Source organism: Mchenga conophoros, linkage group LG11, assembly GCF_057382185.1.
Source record: "Mchenga conophoros isolate Kocher_MC1m ecotype Shallow Benthic linkage group LG11, M_conophoros_male_GT1.1, whole genome shotgun sequence".
Lineage (NCBI taxonomy): Eukaryota > Metazoa > Chordata > Actinopteri > Cichliformes > Cichlidae > Mchenga > Mchenga conophoros.
In genome coordinates this window covers 35,488,341-35,515,408 of record NC_140536.1, presented here as the reverse complement: position 1 = coordinate 35,515,408, position 27,068 = coordinate 35,488,341, and the positions used below count along the sequence as shown (strand labels likewise).

At 41.1% G+C, this 27,068-nt stretch overlaps 1 protein-coding gene across 1 annotated transcript; it reads right to left on the bottom strand.

Moving 5' to 3' along the window:
* Positions 1 to 2,239: 2,239 nt before the first annotated feature.
* Positions 2,240 to 26,579, bottom strand: nr2f5 (nuclear receptor subfamily 2, group F, member 5). The gene is made up of 4 exons (XM_085292654.1): positions 25,138 to 26,579; positions 10,332 to 10,612; positions 7,926 to 8,172; positions 2,240 to 4,781 (listed from the first exon to the last, which is right to left on the bottom strand). The coding sequence occupies exons 1-4, from the start codon at positions 25,502 to 25,504 to the stop codon at positions 4,462 to 4,464; spliced, it is 1,215 nt and encodes a 404-aa protein (XP_085148780.1). The 5' UTR covers positions 25,505 to 26,579; the 3' UTR covers positions 2,240 to 4,461.
* Between the last annotated feature and the right edge of the window lie 489 nt (positions 26,580 to 27,068).

Genomic DNA, 27,068 nt, shown 5'->3' with positions numbered 1-27,068 from the left:
TTGGCCAGGAGTGACAGCTCTGAAATGAAGGCATAAGTCAATCGGCTACTCTCCATACACACACACAAACGCACACACACGGGTTGGGGTGGGAGGTGAGATGGCGGCGGGTGGTTAGGGTAGAGGGCGGAGATTGAAGGATTGAAGAGGGAGGTGGAGGAGGGGAGGTTGGGTGTAAAGGGCACAAGGTTACCATGTGGGGGAGTGTGTTTTGTGTGAGCCCTTGTGTTTTTGCGGTGGGAAGAAGAGAACTTGACATGTTAAAGTTACAAGCCGTTTTTGCTCTATTTTTCTTTTCTCTCCTCTTTGTCCGATGTGAACACTGAGAGCTGACCAGCAGCTATATGTGCTCAAACCTGAGCACATGTGCAGCCACACACGTGCATACACCTGGTGACACACCTTGAACCCAAAGGTCACAGAGCATGTGTGCTCTGGGTCACAGTTTTTGTTTACTTTCTGTCATGCATCAACCAGGCCTCTATCAACATTTGAGCTGCTTCCTAACGCGAGCACACAAAATCCCCTATTTATTTTAAAATCACTGATTGATCCACAGTATTGATTGGTGTCTCTTTCCCTCCTTGAATCAAAGTATTTTATGTATAATTGACCAGTTAATGGATTTACCCTAAATTCTTTGAGGTGACAGGTAATGTTTTATTTGTGTGTGTTGTCAAAACTTAAACGTCTGATCTTTTGCTATGGTAGGACATAATCCAAAGTCAGCATATGGATGTATTAGAATCAAAAGATTACCATTTGTGTCTGGATTGTACAAGACATGGGCCAAGCATTACAAATAAAATAAAGAACAGACCCCAAGCTTTTAAAGCATCAGTTCATCTGTTTATGAAAAAAATGAAACCACCTGGAAATTCCAAAACCTGAAGTTGACTCAAATGTCTGCTAGCAGATGGCTTAAAAAGAGGTTCTTTTCATGGACTCCCATGTTGAAATGCTCATTCTGTTACATCAGAAATAAATTTTCTTTCTAGTGTACTTTTCATAACAACTGGTGAATTCTATCTTTGCGTGCTTAAAATATTTTATGTTTTATAAAAGTTGCTTTACCAAAGGTTTGACTGATTTGACTGACAGGTGATTGAAGCTGGTAGCTCTCTGATGGCTTTACCTGTGCTAATTGATCCTGGACTTCTTAGCTGAGTTTTTAACAAATAATGACTCGCTGCACACTTACCTGTACAGCAACCCATCTAATAACCTCGCTCTTCTGCTTTGGTGAAATTCTAGGATTTTATTATTTTGTTCTTAGCACTAATTAGCAGGTAATTATGTCAGGCTTACTAGCATAATTGATTATTTGGTATTCATCTTCTTGTTGCTTTTAGCGCCAAAAAATCAGTTAAGTAAGATCAAACATTCAAATGGTCAGTTTAGATACATCAGATGCATAAAACTGACAATTTCCCATCTTTGATATAAAGACAGTCTCTGTCAGCTCAGTTATATGAGGCAGATATATGATGGTCTTACAGCTTTGTAAAACAGGTGAAACCTAGTTGATTACATGCAAATAAAAGGCTTTCCCATGTTGCATTGTCTATGCATAGACAATGTGAACAATTAATTCTTTGTTTTTTTTCATAGGAGTGGTAATGTCCTGCTGCTTTGATGAGATATGGATAGATAAAAGCTATTTTCAGCCTCTATTTGGCAGGGGCATTGGAGAGCAGAGATGGATGCACAAGGCAGAATGACCTGCAGCTTTACAGCTCATGGGTCATCTGCTCAACCAAGTGACTTATTTTACCCTGAAACAATGAAGATGTAAGGTTTAGGCAAGAAATATCCAATCACTAATAAGCTAAGATTTATTTTCTGCAGGTCTCTACCTAAGAGCCACAGTGCCAAGATAATTATGATATATTCTAAAGCTTTTGTCTACTCACATTAACATTTCTTTTCACTTGACAACTAGAAAATTACAAACAAACAAAATGTTCTGAATTATGACAGATTAAATCTGTGCCTCTGAGTCCATTTTTTGCATAGAAATGATATCTGAAGGGTCACCAAAGGACCCAAAGGAATTAAAAAAATGTTTAAAATATTTTAATATTTACTTCTTTGTAAGATTTTCTGTTAAATTGCATTATTAGGAGCTAGTGTTCCTCAAACTTAAAGAGCTCAGGGGACAAAAAAAGCTTAATGCGGAATGGCTTGCATTTTTTCTTATGCATTTACTTTAAGATGATAGTAAAAGACATTAGAAAAGTTAGTGTGAACAAAACAATTTTATTTTAATTAACGGATAATCCATATTTCCAAACAAAAGTAGAGGGGATAAAAACAATTCATAGAAACTTTCTGTCAATTTATTCACCAACAAACAGCTTTCTACAGTCCAAGGTGGCTTTTTCAGTATCAACACTGGTGGTTGACACTAGGGTGCCGTGCTGGACATGCAAGACAAGTTGTCAAACAATAAAAACCAACTTAAAATAGTCCTAAGCTAAGTCACAGTCATAAGTCCATTGGGGATAATATTGTAACATAGACTGAGGTTTTCAGAGGTTAGTGATACATTACTTTATGGTATCGGTACGATAAGCTCAAATGACATGAATCGAGGGGGTTTCCCTACACAACAATATCACCAGGATATCGAAAGAGCTTGCATGAGGTCTAAAAACAGAAAGTGCGAAAGATGTCAAAATGGTTCAGTTGTGCCTTCTCCCAGCAAAGGGAAATCAGAGCAATCTTTATTCATCTTATATTGGGCCTCAGTGCAGCCGCTCAGTTAATCCTTAGTCTTTTGATTGGCTGACCCTCATAAACAAAGGTTTGAACAGCAGGTGTGTAGGACTTGTGTTCTCACAGCCAGAGCTCTGTCTGAGATAACCATATTAGAAATTTACTGATTAAACAGAGTGAAGAGGAGGAAAAGACTTTCTGATTTGAACTGTCTGAAGCCCGGGCTTTTGGCTGACAGGAAGTACATATACAAATTCAAATTATATATATATATATATGTATATGTATATGTGTGTGTGTGTGTGTGTGTGTGTGTGTGTGTGTGTGTGTGTGTGTGTGTATAATAAGAAAAAGCAGAAGGGATTCTGCATTAACTCAATTAAAATATTTGGATTGTGCATGACTCTTCAATGACATGTTGCACATCACATTTTAACTTCATGCAAACTCATTTCCAATCCTGACAGGACATAATACCTGTTATAACAGGTAACGAGAGATTATGGCACAGTCATAAGATAAATGCTCAGTGACAGAATCTTTGTTCTAAGGCAAGTACAGCTACTTTTGTAAAAGCCCATACCACCCTCCCACTCCCCTGTCTAAAGGGTCCAATACTGACAAAAAAAAAAAAAAGTAATGACAATAAGGAGGATGAGCTTTGCCACCCCGATGTTAACACCATGGGTCTTTAGAGTAAGAAAAAATATACTTCAGTCAAACAGGGTAAGGGTAGAAACAATCTACCAGTGCTGTGATTCTGCAGATTCAAACTGACTACTTTTCAATGCAAGTGCCTACGCTTTTATTTGTATTCATTACAAACTCCTTCTCGCCCCTCAGACCCCACAACAAGTCAAATTATAGACAAACCAAACTTTTCTTTTAATAGCCAACACTATCACAAAAATACTCCAAACCGTATGATTTGTCAGCTTTGGCACAGGCTGCTGATAAGTGTAAAATTTGCTGGGTTTGTCTTTTTTGTTCTGATATTGACATGCCCGTCTGCCCACCCTCTGAACCTGAGCTTCCCCAATTGAACCCTAATATGCCTTAGATGTCTATGAATCGATGATATACTGTACATATGGACACAATCATGGGTTTTCTCTCCATATAAACAGTGCTAATACAAACACACAATAAAACATCCTCTGCAAAAGTTCAAGACATTTTGGCATTTGTCTTTTTTTAATGGCTTCTGGTTTTCTCTTTTTAAAAATTGGTATATTTACAACAGGCTTTGTGCTCTTGGCTGTCCCATTGGTAAAGCCCTTGCTCAGTATTCTCCATGCTCGTACGCAGATGCTAGCACACAGTTTCCGTATGTGTAGGTGTATCACCGAAAATGAAGCAAATGCTCGCTGAAATTGTTTGCATGGTTTTTGAGAATGACATCTGAAGTGAGTCCAACAGACCTGCTGGTGAACTGCGCAATAACCCATTCTACCAACCTGTCCATCTCACGCCACATCTCAAATGTAGACTCGGCTGAGGAGCTGCAACGGGCCACAAAGTCTCTGTATTAGCGATAGTGAAAGCTAGCCTGGCTTGTGTAACTGGGATGATGGTGTATCAATGTCGGTGTTTAAAGCGGAATGGTGAGGGAGATACTTCTTCTTGGGAAGCTGAGAAGTTGAACGCAGACAATGAAGGGAAGGAGAGATGGATTGATGAGCAGTCAGGTCAGCCTTCAACCGTAATTTCCCCCGTAGCTTCTCCTTGGTCTGTCCTTCCACTTCAGGGCCCATTCTCATTGTAGTGGAGAGAGATCGGTCGCTCTCGCTGTACTGTGGGCATGTAGGGCCAGTTGTAGCTGGAGCCCGAGAGCAGCATGTCACGGAGGAGCGTCTCAATTGGAGTCTTGCCGACGAGGCGCACAAAAAACAGCTGTTCGATGACTGGAGAGGAGACAATGCGCAGGGACGGCAGGCGGAGGAGGAGGCGTCCAAAGCGGTTCGGTTGGCTGGGGTACTGGTTTCTTACATACTCCTCCAGAGCACACTGAGACTTCTCCTGGATGCTCTCCACGTGGGCGACGTCTGACAAGCCCATGGCGTCTAGTAGAAAGGAATACAAAGTGAAGATTTAGAACTGATATAAGCATTTATCCAACTTAAGCAGTAGTCTTTTTGTGAGAATGACTGTATGACATTAAGGTGAGTTTTGTGACACACTGACTTTCATTTAATTTTAGGCCAACCAGAGTAGTTGTGGGCTGCTTTGCATTTGCTAGGTTAGACTGATGGGTCAGAGGGGTTTGCGGCTACATTATAGCTTACTGTGTAGATTTTATGTTGAAGGATAAATCAGGTGTTAGCCATGGAATAATAACCAGTGTTCTGCGGGTTCCAGTATGTCATGTGTCAAAACGTAAGTCAGAATTGCAGGACGAGGAATAACTGCATAAGAAAAATGACTTCTCATACCATATTTTGGTTACTAATGTTCTGGATTAATGTTATGTTAGGCTAATACGGTTTGGCATATGATGAAATTTGTTCTTAGTGAAAGAAGCTTCAATTGTGCAAGATTTTAACAAAACCTTTTAGTATGTGGCAGAGTGGTGTCTTCACCTAATACTTATTCATTGCCAGAAAGAACCAGGATGTAACAGGGCATTTTCCTTTCAGAGAAATCTGGCTACAACTTGACAAAATCAAGGTTGTCACAGCGGAGATCTACTTCCACCCCTGTGGTCTGTGTTTACTTTCTCCTCAGCTGGGGAGGCACTTTCTGCCTTCCAACTCCTTCTACCTCTCGTCTCACCGGCCCCCACCTTGGGCAAGAGTCTCGCACAACCAAGAGTGTGTAACGCAGCACGCGGTGCTTTTCACACCCTGTGTGTGGAGCGTAGATCACAGGGGATTTTGCAAAGCAGGTCAGAGATGTGTGAACTCAAAACAAAGACGCATTCTACTGTACTCTGCCACATACTGTACGAGAAGTGGGAGTGCTCTTTGACCCTGCCCCCTGCGTGAACCCACATATTGAAGGCAGGTATTCGATAAGGGTTATTTATTCTCAAGCTTAGTCTTTCGGTTAAAAGGCGTTGGCCCGTGAGTTTTAACCCTTCACCCTGCATCACAGGTCTCCTTTGTCTTCTCACACTTTGATCTGTCCCCTGTGTAAAACCCTGCCTCAGTTCCACAAAAAAATAATTAATTCACCTCATATTTTAATCAAGCATGTCAATCCCTCCCCACCCGCCCAGCAGCCGCTATTCTCATCATTCCGGGTGAATAATTGTTCCCACTTTGGTTGTATTTCCATCCACTCGGGAGGCAGATGGACTGCGTTTTTGTCAGCCCGACCATTTTGGAGTCCTTCGTGACAAGGCAGTCACTGCCCGGTCGGGATTAGCGAAGCTGTCTGTGTGACTGAAACCACTTCGTGTGCTGAAGCGACAGCTCTGTGGGTGCCCTTCTACGCCAAGTGCCGTGTTCTTTTGTCTGATCCTTGGGCACTCACCGGGTCATTGGGGGTGAAGGATCAGGGTGGCAGGACTGAGATGCCCGCTCTCTGATGTAGCTTGATCGGACTGGGCTTCACAGGGGGAGTGGTGGGAGGGGACTCAGAGGGAGGTGGGAGACAATTGGTGTTTGTCTGAGCTTGTTAGGTCATCCTACCAGGTCTGCAAGGGTCAGATTTATTAACAGGTCTATTTACGGTGTGTGCATGTTTACATCAAATTCAGGATTTGATCATTAAAGTGTGAATATTTCACAAAGACATACAATATCCTGTTCGAGGGTCTTGCCAAGATGTGCAGCTTTTTAACGTGTATACATGTGCTTCTGCGCATATAGGGAGGTCACATGGGATGCTTAGGGCTATAGGGGTTATGTAGGTCATGGCGAATCCTCCTTCTCACTGAAATGCACCATACATAATTCAACTCCTGTGGTGGGGGCAGGGGTCCTGGGGCTTGGGTTGTGCTGGTCTTGGAGTTTAGGGTTTGGGGAGCGTTGGGAGGAGGGGTGGATGACTGGTTTTAATAATAGATGGGATCATGAAGGCGAGATGGCTGATGAAAACAGGCAAAAGAAGGGAGAGGAGGATCCTTGGCTACCTACATACAGAGAGCTTGGTGAAGATGCTCAGTAGGCAGAGAGTGAATCTGACAAGCCATGCAAGATGGGAAAGGGGGGAAAAAGCAGTAAAATAACACAGACGATAGACATCTCAGTGTTGGCTTCTTCACCATCCATTTCCCCCTGGGTCACAAAGCATGATCTCTCTCTGAAATATCCCAGATGTGACAGTATTTTGGCTGACACTGGAGCCCAGTGACTGCTGGGATAAACCTCAACAGGCTTTGTGTATAAGCAGGATCAAAACAATGCAGATGCCAGGGGTTTTGCCAAGAAGTAAAACTATTATATTTTGATTTAATTCTCTCTGTCACTCAGTGGGGAGGACATATTGCCACATAATGTAAGGTTGTGAGGCTCAAGAGCCCTGTTTTTCTAAGCTTTGGATGCAAACCGACAAATCTATTCTAGCATAAAGGCATTTTCTTTGTTGTCGAGTACTGTACTGTGTATAATAAGGGGTTTATAACACTGGATTTTTGGGTCCAAATAGTAGGCATGCAACAATACAATATAATGAATCTGTTGTTTCTTGAACTTTATATAAACAGATTCTTTTTGCTACTGTAAATTAAGAAATAAATTGCTTTTCAAAGAGTCGTTCCCACAAATGGACAGAATTCAAAATACAAATGCAAAGTTTATAATGCGTAGTGAAAGCTTATTCTTCTATTTAGCAAAACAAAGAGGTTCAAGTGAGGCACGAGCAGCTCACAGGGGTCAAGAGCTGCCTTTTACAGTATGACAAAGTGATCAAATTACAGTCAAATTCATGGAGGGCAGAGACCATGACTGACTAACAGCAGCATTTACATATGGAGCCAATGAGACACAATCTACTGCAGCATTAGAGGTCACCTCTCAGTCAGCCATAGTACTGGTTTCCATTCAAATGCACCTCAGACAAGGTGTATGTCGTACAGGGGTTTGTGTTAACAAACCTTTTGTTTCTTTCTTAAAGCTTGTATTTGCAACTTTTAGGATGAATCTGAGCATTTTTTTTATATCACCTATGGGTAGCAGGTATAGGTAGCACCTTTGCACAGCATTTTAATGATTTATAGTTGTCATTTAAATTAATCTACACCACATTTTTTCACTTAAACTCACCAGATGTAAAGAGCACAATGGACTTGAGACAAGAATATTCAGCTGTGTCGACCTGCAGGGCCTTCAGCTTCTCCACCTGCTCTTGGAAGACTCGGATGTGGTCCATGAAGGCCACAACACGCTCTGCTGACATAGGTGATGCGTGCAGGCCGGCCGCTGCCAACAGAGGAGCCACATGAAGCGGCATGGAGCACTGGGCAGCATTTAGAACAAAGAGTTCGCTCCATGACATTCGCAGCAGAGCCACCTAGAAACAAGCGGTATAGGATGATTATTACTTTTGTTCAGATTACCCATGTGGATGACTAATTTGGCTTTGGCCTTTCTGCTTTTAGTTGCAAATATAAAATGAATAAAGGCAAAATGTGTCTGAAGCCTAAAACTGTGACAGCCCTTTTGAGAATTGCTCAGAGTTTGAGCACTTTGAGTGCCCTCCAGTTAGAGTTCAGCAGGCTTCAGACAGCATTTACACCCATCACTGACATGTAACCAGAGAGCAACACATACACATTAATCCAGAGCGAAGAAGGACACAGGGTATATTTAACATTCGGTCATTTAAACCACCACATATCACCTGGAGATGATATGAATTTTGTAACATTATCCAATACTTAATGCAAATTACATACAAGAGCTTCATTCATTCAAACAGGTACCTATTCACTACAGAATAGGGAAGCACACAGAAACGGTGGAATGACAGAACATCCCTGACACGCCTACCCGTCAGAAATTAGACAGCTAGTCTGATGAGGTGTTTATTGTTACTTTTAAAAGATTGGAAAGGATACAAGAGGGTGAGAAAGCATGCACTGTGACAGGTAGAAGAGGATTAAACTTTTCTTATGTAACAGAAACATGTTTGGAGATGTGGTTAAACATTAAAAAAATAATTAGAATTTATTGAGGTGACCCAACAAGTTGTCATCCTAGGGCATCAAATACTGCTGCTCTATCAGATTTGGCCGGTATAACCGAGATAAGCACAGAGTGTCCTTTAGCATCTGTGCCCTCTGCACCAGCCGCAGTAACACTGAATGGCGAGTGTCAATAGTTCTCCTTGCAAAAGCTACAAAGTCCACAAAGTAGGAGGTTAAAGGGGCGATGGAGCAAGTCACAAGTTTGTCTGCCAGGAGAATACAGTTTGTGTCCCATTTGGGGATTTCTATTTTTACTTCTTTTTTACTGGTTAGGTTTAGACTTGAAGTTCTACTTTGCATGTTTCCCACCACTAACTTTGGATGCTGGAAAAGTTACACATATAGTTTTAAATGTGATCCAAAGGGGTCCTTTACACATGTGGAATTCCTTCTCTCACCCCAACCGGTCGCAGCAGATGGCCCCGCCCCCCCCTGAGCCTGGTTCTGCCAGAGGTTTCTTCCTGTTAAAAGGGAGTTTTTCCTTCCCACTGTCGCCAAAGTGCTTGCTCATAGGGGGTCATATGATTGTTGGGTTTTTCTCTGTATCTATGAAGCGCCTTGAGGCAACTTTTGTTGTGATTTGGCGCTATATAAATAAAATTGAATTGAATTGAATTGAATTGAATTGAATTGAATTGAACAGTGACAGACCTGCACACACAGATGCCAAAGGGCACCCGCTGTGTATCTCTGAGACAGTGTTTGACACAATATCAGCGCTTTGATATTGAAAAGAGAAAACCTACATGGATTTTGATAACATGTCTAAAAAGAGTGGGGTTTGCAGAAAACACCTGAGTGCATGCTGACATTACAGGTCAGAAATATTCAACATGTGAACTTGACATTAATGATATGTTAATGATTTGGTGCAGATACAGCGGACATATTTGTGATGACTATGTCTGTCAGAGGTGCATGTGAATATTTATAGGTCAGGGGATTACTCTGTGCCAAGACTTTATAGCTGATATAAATCTATATATGCATGATTGATGTCAGGTCGATCTGAACCAAATGTTGGGAGTTGAGGTTTGTGCCAAAACAGATGTGCTGCGACATGATGGTTAACAAAAGAGGAATAAAAATATTAATGTGTTTTTCAAATATTTATTAGCTTAGTTCTGTTCAAAATGTAAGTGGGGATGACATTTTATGAATTTTTAGCCAGTAGCTTGAAAATAGTGTTTTGAACTATGAGTTATTACTTTACTTTTTTTGTTTTCTGGCATTTCTCTGTGCATGATCTATTAAGGAACAATTTACCATTGTAGAACTATATATATATATCTATATATATATATAGATATATAGATATAAAATTATTTTCTTATTGCGAGTTAGATGAAAATAAATACAGATACCGCTCTCATGTTTGTGTGACTTAATCCAATATAAAGACTGAAAACAGTAGAAAGCAGTTAGCCTGGCCTGGTCTCATTCTCATTAGGTTTGGTCTACTCTGGTCATTCTTCACACTCACCTGATCCATGAGCTGCAGATCAGGAAAGAAGGGGATGTTCTTGGCCCACTCCACAGCGCTGAACAGCAGCCTGGCCGCCAGCTCGCAGATGTTCTCGATACCCATGAGGTTGTTCCCCTGCATACACTGAGCCCCGTAGCGAGACGTTGGGTACGGCTCAGCGCGAAGCAGCAGAGAGATGAAGCCCGACAGGTAGGGTTGGCCGTTGTACGGGTCGGTGCCATTGGTCAGGTACTGCCCTGGACTGCTCTGGGAGTTTGATGTACGTCCTCGTTGTACTGCTGTTTGAAAACAAAGAAGAGGATGAGTTGAACTTTTATCTGGGTGAACCTGAGACTTTTTAACAGTGCTTCAGCATTTTTATTTAATTACACAAGTCATTAAGGACTAAATGGGACTGGAGCACACTAATATAAACTCATATCTGTGTTCCAGATCCACTGTTTCCTCTGGAAGCAGGCCGCTGGATGTTTCTGGAAGACAGGCCAAGAACTGTGTTTTTTGCAATCTTCCATCAGTTTGTTATGAAACTTTTATCATTTAGCAAGCTTGTTATAGTAGTTTACAGAATTACTACATCCAAAGGGGCGCTGCACGGTCAAGGTCCTAAAAACCTGCAGGAGTAACAGAAGGGAGACGCGACGAAGACAGAGAAGAAAGAAGCAAATTGAGCATGTCAAATGTGCCGGGTGATCGGGGGGGCAGGATGGGGGTTAAGGGTTGACAAGTGTAGCAACACAACATTTCTCGTACCCCTAAAAGTGTCAGCGCTCGTCTTTTCAGCGAAGGGATGGAAAGTGGCCAGGCCAAGGCTATTCTACAGTGCTGTTGTGCCTCAATGAGTAACGACAAGCAGCAGCTGGTAAAAATATAACACTTCTTCACACCTACATATGTTATGCACCCACACATGCATACACACTCATGGATACGTACGGTAACACCCCCGCCCTCAGTCCCTGCACTGGCAAATGGCCCAGCCTGAGGTGAAAGGGGCACGCAGAGGCCAAGCTCTTGCACACACACATACACACAAAGCCCTAACCTCCACCCCCACCCCCCTCTGGTGTGGAGCAATGATGATGCGGCGAGTGCTCAAAGGCCCATTTGGAAAACACCTGTTCAGTCATCCACTGTCTGACTAATAACTCCATCTTCAGTTACACAGAGCCAGCGAGAAAGGCAAGCGAGAGGAGAGACGCAATGAAAATGCAAAGAGGGGTTGAAAAAATGAGGCAAAAGGCTGAAATGGTGAGATAAGGAGGAGAAAGAGTGAGTGGAAGGTGATAAGTTGAGAAAAGGGAGATGGGGGCGATGCGAGGTCTGGGGAAGAGTGGAGCGATGGAAAGAGAGAGAAGGTGCAGAGTTCAATGTTCTTGAATATAGCCCGAGATGGGGCTTCAGATAGAAAGCTGTGGTTTACATAAAGAGACAGGTGGAGGGAGGGGGTGAAAGAAAAGGGAGGACGAAGGGCTTGGAAAATGCTTTTTAACTCTCCATCACCTGTCACCTCACACACAGCAGCTGTGCCAATTGAACGCACCATGGCACGTCTGGAAAAACGAGAGGTCAAATCACTCATAAGTTATAAAAATGCCTTTAATTCTAGCCTGTCCTTTTAACAGAAAAAAATACCTCTGCACAAAAGGTGTTGACCTCAAAGTACTAGTTTTCCTTGTGAACTTGTGTCAACCCGTGTGCCCGAAAAAAGAATGTGATCTCTTCTGGCAAACAGCGCAGTCTCACTTTGCTGAGCTATGAAGAGGTTTTGCCTGTCTCAAAGACAATGTTGCACAACGGGACATTCCTCGTCGCTTGCACTCCAGCGGCTCCTGTCTCGCTTTGCAAAAGATGGCTGTCAGATTAGCCACATGCATCTGTCTTTGCAGGATTTCACAAACAAGGGAAAATAAAACTGCACTCTGAGCAGCAGGAGTGAAAGTGCTCCGGGAGCAAGTCGTTGCAATTTCCACAGAGATTACCTGGCCAAATATGGTTTTTTTGTCACTCTGAGGTGCTTTAAGTGTGAAGTGAAAGACTGCTAAATCATACACTGCTGATCCTTTCAGTCAGACATTTTATTGTAATACAGGCTTGTGAATGATTTTCCAGATTAGAGAAAATGTTGCTTATAACTCCTTCTTACACAAAGATTTTTTTATTTGCCTTTTTAAACCCATTCAAAATCCCTTAATGAAAAATATATATGTATGTATATAATCTGACAGTGAGGTTTTTGCACAGAGACATCTTAGAGACACACAGGAAACATTGGGGTTCAGGTTGGAATATGTACTTCTCAAAGATTATGAAATCTTTAACTTTGCGATTGAATCAATAACAACATGGTTAAAGGGTGACTCTGATGATGGTAAAGGAGAATGGATCTGAGAAATATGTTCATATTTGCAGTTTACTGGGAGGCTTTCCTGAACTTGTCTTTTGCAAACTTTTTCTCTGTGAAAACATCAGCTGACTTCCTAATTTGTTCACCAAGAACTGTGTTAAATTAAGGTGAATAAAGTTGCTTTCTCTAAAAGCCAAATACAGCTAAAAAGGCTAAAAAGAAATGCTAAAAACTGCACTTTCTCCAGTGACCACATGGGGTTAAGTGAGTCAACCCCACAGAATCCTATAATGAACTTCAGAGATGAAACTAACATGTGGCTAACTTCCTCCTTCATTCCAATGCACAGTAGGTGATTTTTTTAATGTACTGTATACATTTTCTAAAGGCTTAAATGTATGCATTAACTGACAGGCAGTTGCCAACACAGGCAGCTGCTGCTGGTAGCTAACCTTCACTACAGCTAATTCTAAGCACTGAATTTGGACCTCTTGATGGTTTTCGTGTCTTTTGCAGCATAAAAAATAGGATAAAATAAAATAAAACACAATGGCCTTTTACAAAACAGCAGGTGACATGCATCCTTTATTTAGCTTATAGTATAAAAATGCTGTAGCAGATCCCAAAAAGGGCACTTTTAAAAAGACTCTGTCTGGTAACTTCTTTAGGGAGACAGACTCAAAAGGCGCTTTGGTCCATATCTAAGTCAGAGCACTTCTGTGAACTGAATCTGTCACTCTGTCCTGGTTTCATGTAAAAAAAAATCTTCTACTGCGAACAACCTGGTTTTAACTACTTTTGACTTTCCCCTTTATGCACTGAGTAAATTGTAAAACAGTGCGCCTGAACTCCAAGAGGAATTTATTAAATTCATCACAATTTAAATTGAAAGAAACAGTTTTTTTTTTAGACCCCGCTGCTCCTTATCAGGGGCGGATCTAGAAGGGTGGCATGGGGTGGCAAGTGCCACCCTAAAATGATCCCTTGCCACCCCAAGTGTCACCCCAGTTTTGCATATGACAGTGTTGTTTATTAAAATAAGATAGCATTAACAGTTTGAGTGTAGTTACAGTCAACAGTGAATATAAATGCTAAAACTGAATATATTGCATAGTGTTCCCCCCCTGCACCATTAACAAATGGTTCAGCCCATAGCAAGCCATGTTTATGAGACAGAGCGAGTGAGAGAGAGAGTTTTTAGATGTGGCAGATTTGTAACGTTTAGTGTGGAGTGTATACTTAGTGTGTTGTGTTATGTAGTTGTTGTGTTGTGTAGTCGTTGTTTTGTTTTGTGTGTCGGTGAGGGCACTAATGAATGTCACAAAGGCACATTTGCAATGTAAACACTGTCACTAGAAAACCAGCTGAGTGATACACCTCCTGTTGTCAGGGCTGCAGGTTTATCCCTGTGCTGTTCTCCTGTCTTTTGGTGGACAAACTTATTTTTTACTGGCACACATCATTTGTGGGGCATCTTATTGCGACACCTGATTGTTCTCTCCTTTTAGTTTTAGTAATATTTTACAAATTCCTATACAAAATGAAAAAACAACAGCAGGTGTATTGGCTGCATTTTTAGATAAATAGTTGTATATGTTTACAAAATGTACATTTTATATTTGCATTTCAAGTTATAAAAATTTACTCAACATGTCTGTGTGGGGGTTTTTTTTTTGCAGTAAAAAAATACTACTAGGATTTTAAGTTATTTGTGTGATTTCATTTCAGGTCAGTAATACTAATGCAGTATGTCAGTCAAAACAACTAAATTAAGTTGAGCTGAAAAGATACCAAACAAGGCAAGGGAAAAGAATAAAAAATAAACAATTTGAGGGTGAAATACAAACGTAAACTCAAAAGGAGTCAGAAATTGCCGGTTGTATTTCAGACCTCAGTGGATTAATCCAACAAATCATGAAAAAATTAGGTTTCAATTTTTGTTCATGACAGTGCAGATTTCTGACATTTTGTGTAATTTAAGCTGTAACAATGTGACTGTTTTCTGACAACAAACAGTGTAAACCTAAGTTAGACTTGCATTTGTAAATGAACCGCCCCATGTTGTGTAGCTCTCTGGATTTTATACTTATTGGGCTACATATTTATTCATCACACAGGCTGTACAGTACATAGCATCAAAACTCACATGTTTTATGTAGCTAAAGTGTTTAATTATGTGGGCTACAGACAATAATTAAGTTATAGACTTTATTTATATGAAAAACGTGTATGCTTACTGCATTTGGATTATTTTAACCATATATAACCACCTGCATAAGTGTATGAAAAAAAGGGCTTCGATTTTGCCACCCCATTTGATTTCTATGCCACCCTAAGAAAATTTCTCTAGATCCGCCCCTGCTCCTTATGTCCCTTATTTGTGAATTCACAGCTATTGATATGTTCTCATATTGATTAGTGGTTAATCCCGCAGATGTTGGTGAATCTACTTGATCCACTTGACTTTTCAAAAGCCTCATTGTGGGGGTCACTCGTGCCTGAGAGGCAGAGCACTTGAGTACGCCTGACTAAAACACATCGCTCTCTGTTTTTACTCGCCTACAGCTGCTGTACAAGACTCTGGAACAGATAAAAAGGAAAGGGCAGAAGGGTGATTGGAGTAAGGTCCAAAGAAATGGAGAGGTAGAAAGGCCAGTGCAGAGACAAAGAGATGTGATATATTTACACGGAGATGGGCCAAGGGAGAGCAAAAGAGACAGAAATGACATTAGATAGAAACAGACAAAAAAAAGGAAACAGAGAATTAAAAGGGGGATGGGAGTATAAGGTCAGATTTGAGTTTGTGCCATAATCCGTTTCCGGCTTTTTAATTGGTGGACTGTGCTTGACCTTAATGCAATTGACTGAGCTTGTCAGATAGTAACTTTAAAAAGATAAACAGTTTTTGTTTTTTTCTCTTAAATAAAATTAATCTGAATCCAAATTGAGGGCAGAGAAAGCAGTTAAAAAGGCAAATACATCCCTAAAACCCCAAACAAAACAGCATCCTGTGTAGGTAGGCCATGAAATGAGGGCAAAAGAATGAGGGAGAGGAGGAAAGTGCATGCAAACAGAGGTACCATGGGACATTTCAGCTGCGACTTTCAAAATGCCACTTCAGCAAATGGCAGCTGGCAGAGAGCACAGTTCGCTGCCTGGCTGCCCTGGATTAGCCTCTGGGTCAGACTGTTAGTGGAATTACAGCAGCTAAATACAATTAAGGCCTATCAACATTTGGACTAAAAGGTCACAGTGCCGGGGCAACACAGACGCATTATAGATTTGTCTCAGTCTAATAGCTGCATTTAATAAGTAGCTTTTCCATTTCTAAAACTTCCACTGGCAAGCAAACAATAAACACGTTTCCCAAAATGAAACTGCGTCCCTGAGTCATGTCACAGAGAGAGGTCACGTGTGTGTTTGTGTCCGTGAGGCGTTCGAAACTCCTGCAATTAAAGCAAAGTTTAAAAAAAAGAAATAATTAAATGTTTAGCTGGGGGGGTTTTTTCAACTTTCATTTGGAATTCATTCTCAGTTCTCGGTCTTGGAGCTTGTAAGCACTGCTATTAATCTTTTGGCTTTTTTTTTTTCATTCATATTTTTTAAGAAAAACTTGAGCCAGCTATTTCTATAATGATTACACTGTAGCTCGGGGTTTTGTGCTAATTCTTCCAAAGAATGACCTTTATGTGGTATCTACAAATATTGTGCTGTGTGGTCCATGGTTCACTCACCTAGCCCATGGAGTGGTATTGTTCAATAGCAGGCTCTTATTTTTTTATTCCTTCTGTTTATCTCACAGAAATATTTTAGCTACCACAAACACCATGAAGCACTTTATCCAGCACTTCAGGAAATCACAAAACAGTTCTTTATTAAAATGACCGTGACACAAAATTTTAGAACAACAGTGGATTTCACAGCTGTCAGTGAACCTATTTACATTTATTGGACCTAAAGAGCGGCTTCCCTCAGCTCCGATGAGCTGTGTGACTTTTACGGGTCGTTGTTTCAATGTGTCAGCCCACAGCTTTACTATTTTGGTTTGCTTGTACTCCTCTATCTTCCATTTTGTATACATAATGATGTTAACCTTTGATAACAGTGCATGCACCCTGTCAGGCATGAAAAAGTTAGCAGACAGCAAGGAAATACAGTGGAGCATTTGGTAGTTAAAGACAGATTTTACTCTCAGGAGCTGGTGAAGGGCAGAGTTAAAAGAAGAGACTTTTATTCATAAGAAACAAACATGAATGCTAATGTTGCTAAATTCCATAAGCTGGAAGTAACTTTATCTAAGGTTCAGGAGCAGGACCACGCCTCAAACGCAAGCCTTCCTGCCATGCGTCTATAAATGCCTACCTGTTGTACACACCTTTTTTTTTTTTTTCATTTCCGTGCCCCCTCCCTCTCTCTCGGGGACGAGGCTTCCAAAATCGAAGAAACTGCAGCACGCATGTCACTGATCCTCACCAATCCAATATTCACTATCAAAATGTGTGAAGGCCTGTTCCTTCCTCGTGAAATAGATATGTTAGTCTTGTGATTGCAACACGTTTAAGCTGGCTCAGGTTGTAAAAATATCAGTTACTAATTGCCAGGGTAGTATGCAAACTAAATGCAGGTGTCTGTACCCTGCAGTGCAGTCATGGCTGACTGCAACACTTGAAAGCGATCTTAAGCCTCCTACACTTCACTGTTTGGTTTTACAAAGCTCTATATAAATGAATGCAACACTTCAAAGAGAAATAAAATGTAGACAAATGAAAAGTTGGTCGATAATAGTATTTCTTCACTCAACTTCACTACCCTTTTTTTGGTTCCATCTTAAGAGAAATGTTTTGAGAACAAACCACCTGCACGCTGTAGGAGGACTGGCTGTGTCCCCAGTTGTCTGTCAAACATCATGAAGGAGCTGAGGTATGCAGCGAACGTGAGAGACACAACAGAACGGGAGCGCAGAAAAACCGGAGGCAGTGCAGGAGCGGCAGAGAAGTGAGGTGACACAGACAGAGAGAGACAAGAGACGTGGAGGGATGAGAGGAGCTTTGCGTGAGGAAGTTTGATAGCTTTGCTGCATCGCCGAGGTTGCCTCATTCTTTCTCTCAGACTTTGATGAGGATGGATAGGATAGGATAGGATAGAACTTTATTAATCCCTCGGGTGGGTTCCTCTGGGAAATTCGACTTCCAAAAAGCACAGCAACGACCGAAGTTACAGTTACAAGCACAGGCAGTTGAGGCAGTTCCTAAATTAATTAGCAAAGTGAATTCAGCCCAGTGGGTCTGATTCATGTTACACTTATTTACACTTCCACACGCCCCTCCTCTTGACTTTATTTACCACACAGCGAGCCACAGCAGGACTAAGATGTCCCTCTTGAATTATTATCATGTAAAGGTGCATTTGTTTATGGCGCATTAGAGCTTCATCTCCAACTTTTATTGGTACGGCTATAAATACTTCTACTACACTTCTACCCAACGGGCATGAATAAGATCATCAGCTAAGCCCCTAAAATATAAATGTTCATGGCTTCCCAGTAGTGCTATGTTAGGGAACACATGTGTGGCAGATTAAAGGAGAAGGCTGTTGGGGTGTTCACATCGCACAGACTGACATATTTAATGACTCTTTCTCGACTGTGCATTAGTACAAGTGACCTGAGTGACACATGAAAACAGGTTGAGCTACTTCAGTTGCAAGCAAAACAGTTCAGAGTCAGTTTGCTGGAGTGACTGAGTGAATGGACCAGAAAGGTCACATTACGTTTGCTGTTGTTGCATTGGTGATTCTGTGGGATGAGCAAGAAATGGCATACGAATACCTTTCCATCAGTAGTACACAGCAATACAACGCCTTAGCACTGGAGATAATACTATAGGCACAATTGTAAAACCTTAAAATATATTTTGCTCATAAACTGCCTATAAAAGATGAATGTAGTAGTGATGGGATTTCTGGCTCTTTTTAGAGAATCGGCTCTTTCGGTTCGGCTCACTAAAAATAGCCGGCTCTTTCGGCTCCGAACCAGCTCTTCAGGTTGTTTTGTTGCTTTAATTAATTTATTGTTAACAATAATATAAAATTATGCACAAAAGGAATTACTAATGTAAAAAAAAAAAGTTGTTATATTTATATATGTTTATATATAAATATATGACGTGGCCCCTAGAGACAAAACACGTACAAACTCCAAAACGCATTTCTAGCATTTCTAGCATAAGTGACCTAGGTAGCTCTGAACTTCCAAAACAGAGCTACCTAGATCACTTAAATTACACAATTGAAAGCATGAAAGCATATGTGTATCGTTTGTGTATTTATACACAAGCATTCATATATAGTCAAATTTTTAAAAAAAAGGTCATTTACCTGTTACTACCACACACCAAATCCGGTCGTTGGTACTTGCTGGCTTGTGTAGCCACTAGGTAACAAAAGTTCAACACTGCCGCTAGCATCCTGGAGCACTTCTGTTGTCTTTTCTACGTGTTTTGAGTTTTTATGTGCTTCTGAGTTTTTACGTGTTTTGGAGTTTGTACGTGCTCCAGGGTTCGTACGTGATTTGAAGTTTGTATGTGCTTTGTCTGTAGGGGCCACTGTAAATATACTTTTATTTATTCACTTCACATAAAATGTAATAAATAAATCATATAATACAAAAACCAACTATTCACATTTCAACTTTTAACTATTTAAGTTTTCAGCTTTTTCCTTTTACAAATTTAAAGTGAAACAACACAAAACACTGCAAACCACAACACAATTAAATGTAAATTATAATATGAAAACTATAAGAACATGCATATTCTTTGTCATATGGACCTGCATGAATAAACTTTCTGAATCCTTTATCATCTGCAACTGAAAATAGTTGTGGATCATCACTATACCTTGTTGTCCCTGGCTCTCTTTCTCTCTCTCTCCCTCCCGCTCTGTTCCTGTGCAACTGAGTGTAACTACCGCCCCTCCCCCCTCTTCCCAGCGTAAAGCACAAGGCTCACCTGCGGAGTGAAGCGGAAATAAGTGCGAGAGAGGGTGAGAGAAAGAAAAAAAAAAACCACAGCTTGCGATAAGGAGCCGGCTCGCGTCGTTCACGTCAAAGACCCGGCTCTAAGAGCCATTTCGTTCGCAACCGACCCATCACTAGAATGTAGCCGCCGTGCATCACCCATTGGTTTATGAAGCTAACTTTTGAAGCCTTAACACTCAGATTTTGGTCAGGACCACATTCGATTTTAAAGAAAATCTTAGAATCCGTGTTCCACTCACCAAAAGTGGAACACGGATTTATCCTTAAGCTTTTAATATAATTACCACACAGCAGGTCATATGAATTCATTGCATTAAAAATGCTTCAAAAGGCACCAAGTAGAGAAGTGACTCACACACAGTAGAGAGGCGACTCAAATTAGCAGTCGAACCATGACAGGCATCTGCATATGTCGTCACTCACCCATCAGTCAAATCAGACGCACTCCTAATATTCAAACTTGACTGGAGTTTAAAAGGGTGAGCTATTAAAAAATATCCCCTTACAATATTTCTGAGAGGGGAAATTAGCTATAGTGCCGAAAAACAGCTGTAAACATCCTTTTTCTGCTTTGAAGTTGGACTTTATAACCTTCTATGCCATGGTGTTGCCCTCAGGCAGCAAACCAAATTTTTGGTGATCATACTATCCCCATGTATTTATTTATTTTGTGACACAAAACACTTCAGTGTTCAGTAAAATGATGAGTAGCAGACGGTTTGACCTTTGACATTGGGGTGGAGCAATTATTTCAGGAGTCAAATGTGCATGTGACAGAATGCTAGCGACTGCTAAGAACAAAATCTTTTTTTTGTATGTTTAACTTGAGCTAAGCATATTTTAAAAAACACATGCAAGTTCAAGAAAATGTGAAGAAGTATTTTTAGTTAGTTAGGACAGTTTTCTTTGGGCAATAATAGTAAAGCAGTGGTTCTATATTTTGGTCCTCGGGACAGCTTGTTTTAGGTTTTTAGGTGTTTCAGTACTGCAAAACACCGGATTTAGACAGCTGTAGCACATAATACCCAGTTGGTTATTTGAATCAGGTGTGTTGGAGCAGGGATTGGGACGTGATGGGATGTGTAAGCGATCAAATCATGCACTAAAATGAGCATGTAAAAAGTTGCAGGAAATGAGGGCAAGAACAGGAAAGAATTTGATTGGACAGTAAGGGTCACTCCCTCTGTGAGGACAGGAAACTGGATGAGAGTGACAGCAGGTATGAGAGGATCGCAGAATCAGAATCAAGATTTTATGAAGGGAGATGTAAGGTTAGGTACCAGGATGTAACGGTACTCCAAATGTCAAATGACAGAAACGTGACATCCACCTCTGTTTCATAGAGTTCCAAACATTTTTTTAAACATATATAAACAAGGAGCACCAAGTTCCCCAAAAGTAGGGTGACGTGTTTTTTTTCTCTGTAAAACTAAAATTCATGGCGTAGAATAGGAATCTATGGGAAATTACTTTCTTTTTGTTACCGGTCTCAACTGGCTAACTGAGGAACTGCAGTATTTGGCACTTTTGCATTTGCTTCATTTTTCAACCCTGGAGAAAACTGTGTGGTTTTGCCATTTGACTGGTAGTCATTTTCCTCTGAGAGCTCTCTGGTAATGACTTAGCTCATGAGTCTAGTTACAGGGGTTAAGTGTTTAAATTTGTCGATAGCCAAACAACTGGGATACGTAAAGATTTTTAGTGCCAAAATTAGGCCAAACTGCAGTGTTTTGGTGTTAAATTGCCTGCTCGCTGTGGAGGATGGATTAGTTAATACCGTGTTAGACTTTAGCACTCCAGCAGGGTATTTATTCACCGTAGAGGCCCCTGACGGTTCACACTTTTGGACTTTGACTTCAGCCTGTGTGTTATTAATGTTTTAGATTTGGTTGACCTATATTTTTCACTGCTGTTGGCATTTTGTGGGTCAGAGGAGGCAGCAGTCTCCCCACCGAGCATGTTCAGTTTGGGTATTACAGATTCTTGTGCTACAAATGGATGTTGAGACTATTTACTATCACTAGACTCCAAAAGCTGTGCGTGTGTCCACAAATGTTGCGTGCATACAGCTGATTCAAGACACATACAAGAGACAAGATGACCTTATCACTGTGTATGAATGAATTAATCAGAGCAGTAAACTCCCACGTGTCTTTTCCGTCCTCACTAAAGTCAGTGGCTCGTCCTTGCAGCGTGTTTCAAAATTAAAACATTCACTCTGGTTCAAAGGAACTGTCAGGCTGATTCTTTTTGCCTCTCTGCTTAGTCATCCTAGAAACTGCACTGACAGAGGAACAAGTGGAGGTTCTATGTAGCTGCCTGGTGAGACAATGACACTAACGCTGCCAAGGTTTTAGGGGCTTGACTCCTACTGAAGCCAGCAGTGAAATGTTTGCTGTCATGCTGCTGAAAGGTGCCCTGGTTAAGAGTCTCCAACAAATGATATTATGTTCAACACAGCAGTCTACAGAAAGAGGTCAAATGTCCCCTTTGGGAAACAAATACCACTCACTTGAAAGCAAAGAATTTCAGAATCTGCCACAATCCACTCATAAAACTTTTAGCACGACTTCTCAGGCAGATCAATATTTATTTATTGTAGCAGAAATATCATGAAGCGCTGTCATTGATGAACTTGAAGCATGCGTTCTCTTGCTTCTACATGAGGCGGAATGACGAGAAGATGAAAACTAGGTTAATCACCAACTCTCCTCTGCTATCCAAAAACATAATCTTCCCATATCCTAATACTCCATCTATGAAGCCGGTGAACCATGTTATATAATAATTGCATAACATGTCCTAGCCAACTGCACCCACATATGACCTAAATGCTATCACCGAGCACATTTGAAGGGAAGTGAAAAGGCTTCTAAATAATTAACAGAATGACAAATCAGCTCAACAAACTACATCTTCATGCACATCTGCTGCTTTATTTTAAAAGTATCGTCAAACTTTGGAATTTAGCAGATGTCTTGTGTAAATCATAATTTAAAAATGTGCATCTGTTTGAAAACTTTAGCCTGTTGAAAAAATATGAAGAAAACAATATTTATATATGCTCTCTACGGTGAGAGAGAACATATGATTTAAAAGTCGTTAAACTTTTTCTTTAACACCCATCATCTTTAACTTCTAGGCTGGTTAATGCGCGATTGAATAATAAAGTTAGACGTCAGGATTTATTTTTTATTTTTTAATGTTTATGAAAAATCGTGTTTACGCAGTTTAGCTGTTTTTAACGCCCCTGAAACGTCTAATTCACTTCTATTTCCTTCTGTATTTGGAAATCGTCCTGCCATTAAAATCACAGTAAAAAATTCCCCGACAATGAATATGCTTTAGCAAATATGGTCCTAACTAGACAAATGATCGCTGATAAACAGAAGTCTGTCGACAAAGAGGATTTAAAGACAGCGATTAATCCAACTGACCCCAAATGAACCAACAGATGAGCTCATCCAGTGTAAGTTGACCTACTCCACATTTAAGCCTTTTGCACACAACTAAAAACCAACACTGCAGAAATGGTCAATATAAACAAGTAAATGAGCGACTGCCTTCAAAATGAGACCTTTCGTGATTTTTTTCACACTCTTTCTTCAGTCGACTGATATTTTCAGGTTTTATTTAAATGAGAAACATTTTTTTAACTTTTGGTTTTTGCCCGACTGAATTAGAAGAATCTATTTGTGCCAAAAGACAAAAAAAAACTGTGATTTCTACAGATGATGAGAAAATGCTTAATTTTAATGTCTCAGCCTCGCCAAGAAATATTCTTAAAAATGGCTGTAAAACAGTTCATTTCCCATAAACGCCTTCTAAGATGTTACGCTTAAATTATTAATATTTTGCTTTCTTGTAACGTATTTATTTCACTATATTTTCGTGCAAACTGTGACCAAAACTCCCTTTCACTGATGTCTTTTCAGCTCTTTAACATTTTCCTTCTTACAGACTGAATCAGAAGGACTGGCTATTCTCCACGCAGCGGCGCGTCAGGAGATTTCCTCGGGTTCATTCAGTCGGAATGGAGCATGACTGAGTTGGTGTGGCTTGCGGGTACTTAACATGAGGTAATACTGTGTGTACAGTGAACACACACATACACTGCCAGAGGCACAGACTTCAATCACACTAACCCTTGAGGGATCATCTCCTCTCAGCTCGTCTCTAAGGAGAGCGGGTTATTTCCAACGTCTTTGTCTGCTATTTACATTTTGGCTGTGGCAAAAGGCGGCGGGGTCTGTCCTTCAACTTCCACTGCCTAGTGCCTTTGGAGGACTGCTCACGGTGACGCAGCTGCTGACCTTATTCTGTCCTCTGAGAGGGAAAATAAAAAACGGCGAAGTGTGACATCTTCATTAAAGTCTCTTGAGGACCGCTGAAGTCACGCCACTTTTTCACTCGGTATAATTAAAACCTAACTGCTCATATCTCACCTGTTCGCATATGGCTTATGTGCACAGTTTGTGTAACATCGTGCGTAATAGTAATATGACATTTCCATTATAGTGATCGGTCAAATTAAAAGTACCCCGTTCTTCTTTATTTTCTTTCCAAAATGCAGAAACTACTTTAATGAATCTATAACTCAACCAGAAGACATGCTGGTTCTTATTTTAAATATGCACAATCTCATGCTTCCTGATTCGATGCAGCGCTACCGAATGACAATACATAAGGGAAAGCTCTTCTCCAGCACGTTTGCTCCGCTCCTCTTTGACACTAACTGACCCGTTGTTAATCCAACACAATGCAACAAATGTAGCGGCATCCTCTTATAGCGGCTCGGGGTGTCGGTGTGCAAACAGCATAATTAAAACTGCGTGACAAAGGGAGGATTTCACGGAACAGAGAGCGCTGGGATGAATGGTTCAGATTCAGTAAAAAAAAAAGTGAAGTGTGAGAAGGTCTAAGCATGCTGATTATAATAATAACTAAAAAGTGAAGACGCGTAAACCAGTCAGGGTGCATGCAAAACAAAAGATGGCACGAGGTTTTCTTTTACACACATATCTTTTTGTGTGAGCGTCACATGAATTTAGGTTTGAATGCATTGTTTTCTTGCAGTCAGAGCAAATCTGTCAAAGTGAAGACTGCCTTCGGTTTGTCTATTGATTTCTTTCGCCTGCTTTTGATAGGGGTTCGTCTGCACTCGTGTTTTCTTGTTTCAAATGTGTTTTTAAGAAGTAATGAAACAAGTGAAACCAGAGAAACATTTACATCTTTTACGACTGAATTCCAGACTTAATGGCACTCTTGTTTTAAAAACTGAGAATACTGCGCACAGCTTTACGCACATAAATACGTTTTGTAAATAAATGTCTGCAGTGTTACAAATACAGTCTGACATCCGACACACACACACACACGCAGAGAGAGAGAGAGAGAGAGAGAGAGAGAGCAGCCAGCCTTACCTTCTCTCCTCATGCCGACTTTGAGGCACTTCTTCAGCCGGCAGTACTGACACTGGTTCCGGTGGTGCTGGTCGATGGGGCAGTCTCGGTTCCCCCGGCAGGTGTAAGTGAGGTTCCGCCTCACAGAACGCTTAAAGAAGCTTTTGCATCCCTCGCAGGTGAACTGACCGTAATGCTTCCCACTGGACTTGTCCCCACACACCATGCAGTCCACGTTGGGGATCTTGTCCCCGGAAAGTGCGTCGTTCCCTGGGGTAGAACCGTTTGGTGTTCCAGGTGCCCCGCCGGGCTCCTGGCCGCATATCTGGAGTTGAGACCCCGGATCTGCAGAAATGTTCTCTGGCCATTGATTTACTACCATTGCCATGCTATCCCAAAACACTTGGTCTTTGTTTAAACCACAGAAGCAGAGTCAGATTGCGTGATAGAGATCCGTCCTGACGTCTCGGGAGAAAAAAACGAGGGAGGGCGAAAAAGCGCGTCCCACTTTCCCCAGAGGTCAGTCTGAGCGTATCAGAACTGTGATTTCTTATTGTCGCCGAAATCTTCCTGTAAACATCTATCAAAGTTTACAGTAAAAGCAAGGTATCAACATGATCGACTCAGAAGTGCAAAGCCTACAACTCCCGATGTTCCTTGCTGCGCAGATATCCATAAACACGTTGTTCTTCAGAGCGTAACCTCTCGGGAAAGTCAGTCCAGTAAGTCAGAGTCTCTGCTGTCAAAATTAAAAGCCGTCTGATTATTTGCTTGCCTCTAGAATTTAAAGTTGGACAAATGAAACTGAATATAGAAGAAAACGTGTTGCCTCATGCGCCTTTCTTCAGCCACAAGCTCAACACTACGTCTAAATTGAATGAAAAGCAGAATTAACACTGACTACATGCTCATATCATTCGATGTATTTAGTCCCAGCAAGCTTCTGGATAACGCAGCCCATGGAGCGCAAGTTCCGGGGAGCACGCAATCCTTGTTCCTCTTTTTCTTGCGCGCCGAGGTGACGATTTGGAAAGCGACGTCAGTGGGCGCTCTGACATTTATTTACCAACTACACGGGCGAAATATCTCCAGTGTCTTCTGGATGATCGTCAGTGTGGAAGAGTCTAAATAGAAACACCTCGCTGAACAAGCTTTGCCGCTCGACTGTACTATCGCTTTACCCTTCGACTGTCTGAGAGTCAAAGCTACAATTTCGGCAAAGTGTCACTGGCAAGGCTGCCTCCTACGGCTGCCCTCCACTGGCGGCGCTCCATATAAGGTCATAAATCCCAAATAAGGTCGTATCCCCTCCCCTCAGCTGGAGAAGTGAGAGCTTGAGGGCCCGGCGTGATAGGCCCCAAAAGTGTGGTTAAAAAAAGAAAAAAGGAAAAAGGGGCAACCTGATTGGACATCGTATGACTGGATGGGATTGACAGACAGTGGCGCTTGTTGCGATACAAGTACTTTTAAGTGGGCTCCATCAATGTCCAATAGAAATTATAAGCTTACTGTGCATTTTGTGCATTATAACCAATGACCAATAAGCAATTTTAAGAAGTTAATAAAATAGAAGCTGCTGAACACGTGTGGTAGCTTTGTAGATTTCTCTAATAATTTCAAATAGTTTTGTTCTTTAAAAAGATTTTACGTCTTTTAAAGGTTAAACCTTAATGATGGGAGTGAGAGACATTTTAAGTGGCTTACCCGCATAAAAGCCCATTAGTTGTCATTATTTAGATGCTTGAAGGCGAGAGGGCAGTTTTCACATTCCACTCCGGCGGGGCTCAAAGCCCCGTGTTCAACTTAACTCCCAGTTTAAGAAGTGCACAAATGAGCAGACGTCTATGGCATTGCATCTACTTTGGAAACTAATCTTAATGCATATGAGTCTTACAAAGGTTTGAATCCCACAGCGCAAATGCACAACGATGTAGTTTACGGAGGCGGAAGAA